Source organism: Epinephelus moara, chromosome 19 (genome assembly GCF_006386435.1).
Source record: "Epinephelus moara isolate mb chromosome 19, YSFRI_EMoa_1.0, whole genome shotgun sequence".
NCBI classification, from domain to species: domain Eukaryota; kingdom Metazoa; phylum Chordata; class Actinopteri; order Perciformes; family Serranidae; genus Epinephelus; species Epinephelus moara.
Genome location: NC_065524.1, coordinates 21,910,369 through 21,919,907, shown reverse-complemented (window position 1 = coordinate 21,919,907; position 9,539 = coordinate 21,910,369). Strand labels below are relative to the sequence as shown.

Here is a 9,539-nt window from a genome sequence, read left to right as displayed (position 1 = left end):
ATATCACTTTGTAAAAACCCAAAGTAAAATCAAGTAGGTATTAACAGCAACATATACTTAGAGTAGACCTATCAGAATCATAAGAAGCCTTGTTTAACATTAATATTATGTAGCCCACAAGTTCTATTATTAATTTTGCTGGTGCAATAATAGCTGCAAAATTAAGTAATGTACACAAATAATGCATAAATAAACATAGTCCAATGATATAATATATATCCTTCTGAAATGGGCAATTCTGCACGACTCTGTTACAAGTAAAGTCCTGTATTCAAAATTTTTACTTAAGTAAAAGTTTTAAATTATTGACATGGAAGTATTTTAAAGTATTTCTACCATGCTGTATTGTTACATCTTTTACCTCTTAACCAAATACTGCAGTAATACCATTTCTGTGTGAGCTGCAGTTTGTCTCCGAGGCTGCAGGGGGCGCTAGTAGTCTCCTTGCTGTATTGAAATGACAATGATTGCTTTCGCTAAAGTGCGTCGGTCGTCCAACGTTGGCGCCAGATGAGCAGTGGCGCCAGCTACACACACACAGGCAGAGAGAGAGGAAGACACACACAGCAGTTTGACCAGCCTCACAACAGCCTGCAAAGCTGTCCTCAACCCAGAGTTTGAAGCATATAAACGATTCTCTTTTTTTCTCTCTCTCTTCAGCCGTCGGCAAGTAAAAGGACAGAAGGTGGGTGTGCATGCAAGTATTTGTACATTTAAAAACCTGTGTGATCATTACTCCTGGCGATTATTCATCGTTTAAATTCAATTTACTCTATCACGAATAGTAGCAGCGTTAAGGCAGAGGAGGATCGCTGTGTAACTGAATATAATCTTTGTTATTGTATATTATGGTAGTCCACGTATGGGCTGTTTATTTTGTGTCTCCAGTTATGATAGTACCGAACTTTGTCATGGAAAAATACAGGCCTGGACTCGCTTTGGATGATACATTTTGTTCTGTTGAAAAAGCAGACCAGCATAGGGACACACTGGTATAAGGAACTATTTCAGCGTTGAATCTCATCCAGGTTATTTTTGAGACATGTTGGTTATAGTATCGGCCCCGCCGCCTTTCTTGTATCATCGTCCAGTTTATCTTCGCATGCGAATCCAGATTTAACATGGTCGGATGGGCGGTTAAGCAACGCTTCCGCTCCAATGTTTAACAATCTACAGGCTAGTACTAAACTGGAGAGCAGCCTTTAGCCGTGCTAGCAAGATGGATTAGCTGGCTTGTTAGCTTTGCATCACGGCTATGTAGCCAGCACGCTAATATTGTCTCGGCTGGATAGCTGCTAACATCAGCAAGGCCGCCATTGAAGTCGTGTGTGCGGTTTGTCGGGTGCTGCCGCAGTAGAGGAGGGCTTTAGGTTCATAGCCAAGATTCACAGTACATCTCTAGCGGCTGTTTAATTACCCGCCTGGTGGTTTTCTGCTCGGTGACTGTTTTTTAAAACTGCGTTTGCTGTTGTATTTTTGTCTCGCAGTGGTTCTTATGTAAGTAAAAGGCGTCCTTTCCCGGGCTTTTCGCACAGCATTCATCGCCCTCACGGTTAGCCATCTTTGTTTCAGCTAGCCAACTCCTGGTTGGAATTACGATGTGGCTCCTAGCTTGCTAACCTTCATACCATTAGCCTACAACATCGTATTCGTGGCTGTTGCATCTTTTACGATGCGTTAAATAATATATTTAATGTCTAAGGTATGTTCCACTCAGCTCTCTGCCTTTTTGACTTGGTCTGAGATCGCGTAGGCCTTCGGGGGCTGCTCTATTTCAATATGTTATGAAGGGCGGAAGCTAACTCTGCTAACTAGCTAGCGGCAGCCATCTTAGGCGAGCATGTAATCTTGGCTAGCTGGAAGTGCTGGTGTGGCACAACAAGATGGCCTGTTAATACTCGCACAAGGAGAATTTCCGCGTCGGCAGCCGTGTCATAAAAAGTACCAAATTACTTATTTCTATTGCGTATTTTCATGAAAGTATTTCACTTCCTTTGAAGCCCTTGCTACAATTACTCGGGTGTTGCTTTTGCTATGAAGCTAGTTAGCTGGCTAAATTGCGAACACATTAGCAGCTAACAATGCTGTTTTGTCGTTAACCAGTCCCCCCTCGACCATAGCCAGCTAACTAGCGGCTATGAAGGCTATTTGTAGCTGTTATTGAAGGCTAGCAACCAACAGTTCAGTGTTTAATAACAAAGCGTTGCTATTTAAATGCCTCTTAGCCTTTCAAGTTGTATTTATTAATAATGCAGAGCGAGCTGCGCAGATAAACGCAGTTTGTAGGCTGGTCAGATTTGGGCTTGCGGATTAAGTTTGAATTGGAGGTTTCATCATGATGTGGTCCACTTTGATTTTATCATTTGTGTTAGCTAGTGAAGTGAGGCTCGTATTTAGGCTAACTTGGCTAGCAAATTGATCACTTAGCTTGCTAATAATGTTAGTGCTGTAGGCTTGCAGTTGATGATATATAATGCACACAGTTAGGGAAAATGCATATAATGAATTATGAGCCTATGTATCACTCATTTTAACTCAATCATTTTTCATTTCAAGTTTACAAAGGTTAATACAGAACACCCTGAGCTGTTTTAGATTAATTTAACAGACTAATGGATATACAGTAGTACAGAGTAGTAGTAGTTATCTAATAATATTAAAGGCTTCACGTTGTCACACCTGTGATCACCTGTTGTACACAATAACACACAACCAACCCTTGTCTTTGCAGTTGCCACCAACCAAGTGCTATTTTGTGTTGGCCATGGTGATGCATGTCTGTCCTAGACAAATTGGGCTCCTACTCCAGTTGAATGGGTGGTGAACCCCTGTTGCTAATAGGCTTTACTATTGACTATTTCAACTCATATCTGATCAGATGATGATTATTGTTTTCCACAAAAAGATTAAAGTCTGTTGTGAGGATTTCCTACTAGAAAGGCCGGGTAATTTAATATTAGGTTTATTATCTTTTCCATAATTGTGTCAAGAGCTCTTGCTGAGATGTTTTCAGCGACAATTGTGTCATAATAAATGCTTTTAATTTTAATTGAGATCACAAATCTGCCTAAACACCACGGTCATGTTGTTTTATACACACAGAATATTGTTTTTGTAGCACAGAAAAACAATTTAACAGTAATGATATTTATTCATACTTAACTCTTGTGATTACAATATATTTGTAATAATTGGATATTGGGATATTTATGTGATGATTGTGGCAGTATTAATTGCTAATATGTTACTTACCCCTGTGCATAGATGCAACATATTTGGGCTCTTATGTACATGTAGTCATGCTTACAAACTGGCAATATTTTTTTTAACTGATGGTATTAAATGTATAAGAAAAACCTACTATTCTAGGAAAGTGCTTCTGTCTCTCACTTGCTTAATGATAATAAAAAAACTTGCAAATAATGGGAGAGTGATAACTGTTCTAGCTAATGAAGACAATTTAGTTATTTGTTTTTTCTCTATTTTCCTCTTTTGCAGGTCTGCTCACTGATTAGAGCACCAGTGCGGCACTGACCAAAACAAAGATCTATATCCCCCGATTCCTTTTTGTGTCCCCGCCCGGCAGGAAAACGGAGGTCGTGGGGCTGGAGTGTGTTCTCATGGCCGAGTCAGAGACTGAATGTGACACACCCGGCCTTGACACACTTGGGTCGGAGTGTGTCATAGCCCACAGCCATGTCGACCTTCACTATGGAGCAGAAACTGAGATCATGACAGAAGAAAAGCGTGGATTAGAGTTGGAGATCCATGGCTCAGACTTAAAGATCCAGGGACTGGGGACAGAGCTCGGCGCTGTAGCCTGTGTGGATGCAATTGTAGCTGAGACTGACCACGATTACATTAAAGTGGAACATGGTGAGATGCACTGTTTCACAGGAGCAGAAATCAAGACATCAGGAAATGAGACTCTGCTGGGAGAGGTGCTGCTTAAGACAGAAAGCGAGCATGTGGTGAAAGTGGAGTCTGACCATGGTGGGGAGTTGACAGTGGAATCTGAGAATGGTGTGATCATACACGAAGCCCATGGCCTGCAGTGTAATGAGTGCGGGGAGATTTTCGGCAGCATAGCTGATCTTCACCAACACTTTGAGATCCATAAGGACCTCAACCCATACATCTGTGTCCACTGTGGCGAGAGCTTTGCTGTGGAGGCTAGCCTCAAACAGCACATGAAGATTCACATGAAAGAAAAGCCCTATGTTCCCCCTGGAGTTGAGATTATGGGCAAAGATGTTATTGATGCCTTCAGCCTCAAGTCTCACCAGATGATTCATTTGCCAGACAAGCCCCACAGATGCTCAGAGTGTGGTAAGAGCTTTGCAGCTGCAATCACCCTGAGGGAACATATGAAGATGCATTCAGAGGACAAGCCCTACAAGTGCACCCAGTGTAGGAAGAGCTTTGTCCGCAGAAGGCATCTGAAAAAGCACCAGGAAGTCCATGCACGCGAGAAGCCATATACCTGTGGCCAGTGTGGCAAAGGCTTTGCCACTTCTTCCAACCTGAAGCAGCACCAGAAGACCCACGCTGCAGTCGTGCTCGGAGACAAACCCCACCGATGTGCACAATGTGGAAAGTGTTTTGCAGCTGCTGCCACTCTGAGGGAGCACCAGAGGATCCACTCGGGCGAGAAGCCGTACAAGTGCAACATGTGCAGGAAGAGTTTTGTCCGCAAGCGCCATTTGAAAAAGCACCAGCAAGTTCATGCCGGAGGGAAGCCCTATACCTGCAGACACTGCAACAAGGGCTTCAATCACTCCTCTTCTCTCTCTCGCCACCACAAGACCCACCTGCAGAATCCAGTGTTTTCTCCACCTCAGCCTGGGAAAACCTTGTCTTACGGCACTCCCCCGAAGCAGAGGGTGCACCAGCAGGGAGACAAGCCCTACATGTGCCACCACTGTGATAAGGGTTTCAATCATTCCTCTTCCCTGTCTCGGCACCAAAGAGTCCACTCAGAGGGAAAGAGTTACACCTGCGCTCACTGTGGCAAAAGATTCAATCACTCCTCCTCCCTTGCTAGGCACCAGAGAGTTCACTTGGAGAATAAACAACCGCAGCAGCCCCAACCACCACAGCCGCAACCGCAGCAGTACACCACGATCCCCACAGGGAAGGGATTCCCTAACAACGCCTTTCCAAAACAGCGCATCCTGTCGGTTGAAAAGCCATACAGGTGCTCCCAGTGCGGAAAAGGCTTTAACCATTCTTCTTCCCTCTCCAGGCATCATAGGATCCATGTAGACCAGTGAGCACCCTTTCCCACCCTTAAATGCTGCCCCATGCAAGCAAAACCCCCTCTGCTCCCCTCCCATTTTTGTTGTACCAATGGTCCCATCATTGACATCACTACGCCACAGGAAACATCAGGCCAACTTCTATAGACAGTGGTCCTGTCAGCACATTGCTACGTTGAAGTGGAGCAGTTGAAAATGAATGGACAGTAACAAAAGTCTTCAAAAGGAGGAAAGACCATGTAACCTATAATACAGAGTTGAACTTGGGACTTTGTGCTCAGTATGAAGAGGGTATAATAACAGATTGTGAAGGAGCCTCTATTCTTGTTTGTGATTGTGCTTCACTTGCTCCAGGACCTTATTGAACACTTTTAAATAAAAAAAAAAAGAATTGTGATTTGGTGATCTGAAAAATTGTTACCTGGGGAAAATATGCTTCGCCCTCTGGTTAGTCTTTTTGATAGAAGAATTCAGTTTATGTACCTTCAGGTGGGCACATGCGCTTTTCAGCTGCAACTTTATCCAAGGCTACCAACACAATTTAAATAGTTATTTCTTTTTCACCTACATAACCCATGTGAAGCATCAAAATCCAATGTAAATACTTATTGATTTTCTTTTATATATATGTATAGGTGACTAGTGTGCTGTTCCAAAAGATTACATTTTTGATAGTAAGGTCCACTTTGATCCACTTTGTCTCCACTTTTTTTTCTCCTTTTTATGACTTTGTTTTAAGTGTTGGAGATAAACATGTTGCAGGCGTTTTCATGCGGCTTGTTCTTGAATTTGGGCTCCATCGAACGTGAGCCATCTTGTATATTTATAAGGTTGTTTTCTTGTATGTCTACGATGGGTTAGCACTGCTGCATCGACTGTACAGAGAGCAATACTGGCTGACACCCTGATTCTATAATGACATGCAATTTAGCCATTAGGAAATGCATAATAGAAAATAAAAACCTACTGGGTAGCATATTCCAACATGACCTGTGTCCTAATTATTCTGTACCCTCGCACCAAATGTACATGAAGTGCAACACCACACTTTGTTTATTGCTTTGGAGACTAATTCAATTACCTGTGTATAGAATAAAGGTAACTTATCACTCATGTTGGTCCGCAAACTATCACAATTTGATCTGGAAAAAAGATTGTGTATACTAAAAGACGACACGAGGAAATCTCACTTTTACAAGACTTAAAAAAAGATTTTTGCGAGCTCCAATGGATTGCGCTCTATTTACTGTTCTGTGTAAAATATCTTTTACAAACTGATGTATTTTTTTAGATATGGCTTGGGTTATATGAAAGGGAATGAGAGATATACAGTTTTTATGGGAGTGAACATTACGGTGAGCAATATTTTCTTTTCCTTTTTTGTTTTGGATAACAATTGTGCTTCAAACTGTAGCATAGGTTTCTTCCTTGTGTTAGATAGGTGCCTTATTGCATGCTATGTAGAAATGTATGCCGAGCTGTTAATTGAGAAAAAAAAGTTAGGGTTTTCAGGAGTCTTTTGTTCTTACTCATACTAACTTACCCTACATTTTAATTTGATGTCACTGATACCTATTGCTTTTTTGCTTTCATGTATATTACCATGTGTTTACACTGTTACGACCATATTGTCTTTAATTTTTTTTCCCATTCATTTTTGTCAATGGCCTCATTGTAGAGAGAAAAATTGTAAATGATCCATATAGGCTTCTCTTAAGGGCAAATCCTGTAACACCTCTTCCCAGTTTCTGAGTGGCACATATATGGATAAATAAAGGTTGTTGACTCTCTTGTGGCTTTTAATCAATGGAGTACGGTTTTGAAATGGGAGAAGCATTCAACCTCACAGCTAAATAAACCGGGGTTCACATTCATCCTTGAAATCTGTAAAAGTTTAATATGAGAGGGACAAGAGCAAGGCCTTGAAGTTTTTTTTTTTAAATAGACACAAAAAGTGATTGAAACTTGCTGGTTCTCATGAAAATTCTCAGTGTTGTAACAGTAATTAACCTTGATCTGTGTCTCAAACTCAGCTGTGTTTGGTCCTTGAGTTTGAAGAAATTGGGCCTGAAAAGTCCTTGAAAAAGTCATAAATTTGATATTAAAAGGTGCAGGCTTTTATTAAAAAAAACATAGACTCATTAAAAGTAATCCCTCCCAATTATCACTTATGACCCTCTAGAAATGTGTAGCAGTGTATTTATGTGCACTCTGCCTATATTATTTTTCTGTTTGGGATGTTAATGGGCATGCACCACCATAGTGCTCGGGTGAGGTCATGGCTTCATGAAAAGGTAGCGACCAGGAGCCAGTTGTATGCAGCAGGTATCCAAGAGAAAAAAAAATGCAAATCTAGAAAGGCAAAACGTTCAACAAGTTAGAGTTTTGGGTTTGCTTTAACTTGCCCTGTAGCTGGCCAGTGCTAATAAACAATAATGTGTGATAACCCTGAATAAAAGGCTAATAGCTCTTAAACACCACAGTTTTAAAATTATGCAAAAATAAAAAGCATGTGACTGGTACATGATGGTGACACTAAATGAGATTATTAATTATGATAGGTTACTGTGTACCGTAGAGGATGTATTTAACAGTGAAACACAGATGTCTCTCATCCTTGCACTGCCTAAATACATCCACTTGGTGTCGCTGTTTACCAACTCAAACGTTTTGACAAGCTCATTCCTATTACATCCATCCAACAGGGAGATTCCAGATGTGGGGTAGGCTCTAATGCTCGTGTGTTTTCTATCAGTTTTTATAGGACTTATCCTTCCTACAGCTGGAACATTAAAGCCTTACACTGGAATCTCACCAATACTGAACCAGTCAGAGCTACACAGTTTAATGTGTAATTCGATCAGTGTGGGGAAAGCTTTTGGGAATGGCGTGAGCTGTGTAAAATCATCAACACAATGTCAGGAAACTACCCTTCTTCCCGTACTACCACTACCACTACACAGGTTTACATTTCCTTCACAACTGGAGGTCAGACTTCAGCTGAGGTAGATACCCATGGTTGGGATCCACCATCACTGTAACCTTTAGAAATAATCACAGCTTATCAGCCCTCAGAGTGCAGACTGAAGTCTGGTTTACATCACTGATATTTACTCTAGAGATAGCACTTAAAGGCACAGTTCACTCCAAAATCATAAATACATTTTTACACTCACCTGTAGTGCTATTTATTGATCTAGATTATTTTGTATGAGATGCAGAGTGCTGGAGACATCGACTTTAGAGATGTCTGCCTTCTCTCAAATATAGTGGAACTAGATGGCACTTGGATCGTGGTCCTGAAAGTGCCAGAAAAACTCAGCAGCGATGTGTCTTTCTAGAAATCATGACCCGTGCACTGAAGATAATTGAGCAATATTATGAAGGAACTATTTTCTCTCTATGAAACTACACTCGCCAACTGAATCAGCACCGAGAAGGAATAAAGTCATAATTTCTGGAAAGAGACATTGCTGTTGAGTTCTTAAAATGTGTTCTGGCGATTTGAGCACCAAAAGCCGAGTGCCATCTAGTTCCATTATATTTAACAGAAGACAGACATCTCTATGGCTGATATCTCCAACACTCTGCGACTCACACCAAAACAATCTAGATTCATAAAAAGCTCTGCGGGTAAAAGGAAAAATAAGTATTTTTGATTTGGAGATGAACTTTTCCTTTCAATGTGTTTTTTAAGTGGATGCAAATGTCCAGAGATCTGCCACAAAAGATAAAGTATATTAAGTTGGTGTTATTAATAGTCATTCTTTGCAAAGTTACTACACTGGATAAGATTTACAAATACATTTATTTTAATAAAATCTGGTACTTGAATTAACTGATATAAATAAAGAAATTATATATACTAATTTATTCACTGGGTCAAAGTATTATTGGGCCAATAATATTACTTGTTGAAACTGATATTGACCATATTGTTAGTTAATCTGCCCTGAGAGCTCTACATACTGCAAGTCAAGGAAACACATTCAAATACGAAAACATCTACAATTTAACATGCAGCATTCGGATATTATAATAATAAGCAAAAGACTAACAGCAGACATCTGCAGTAATATCTGAATCATGCCATCAATGTTAAAAGAAACCCCCTCAAAAACCTTACATTTGTGATTTTTTTAAAAACACTGATAGCACTGATAAGCAGAGGTGCGCTCTCAAGCCATATGACTTGAACTCAAGTCACAATTTTGATAACTTTAGACTCAACTTGACAAAATCAAACTTTAACACCATTGACTCATGAGTTCACCTGAACCT

At 40.6% G+C, this 9,539-nt stretch overlaps 1 protein-coding gene across 2 annotated transcripts; it reads left to right on the top strand.

The window, feature by feature from the left end:
• The first annotated feature begins 494 nt into the window (after positions 1-494).
• si:ch211-198a12.6 (uncharacterized protein LOC563253 homolog) lies at positions 495-7,048 on the top strand. Of its 2 annotated transcripts, none has more exons than XM_050070855.1 (2): positions 495-685; positions 3,499-7,048. In XM_050070855.1, the coding sequence occupies exon 2, from the start codon at positions 3,621-3,623 to the stop codon at positions 5,271-5,273; it is 1,653 nt and encodes a 550-aa protein (XP_049926812.1). In that variant the 5' UTR covers positions 495-685; positions 3,499-3,620; the 3' UTR covers positions 5,274-7,048. The 2 variants fall into 2 exon arrangements, with proteins under 2 accessions (XP_049926812.1, XP_049926813.1); XM_050070856.1 differs by lacking the exon at positions 495-685 and adding an exon at positions 1,259-1,497.
• The last annotated feature ends 2,491 nt before the right edge of the window (positions 7,049-9,539 follow it).

What these genes read in the sequence shown, in the direction of transcription:
- si:ch211-198a12.6 (XM_050070855.1), top strand. Translation starts at nt 3,621, where the DNA reads ATGGCCGAGTCAGAGACTGAATGTGACACACCCGGCCTTGACACACTT.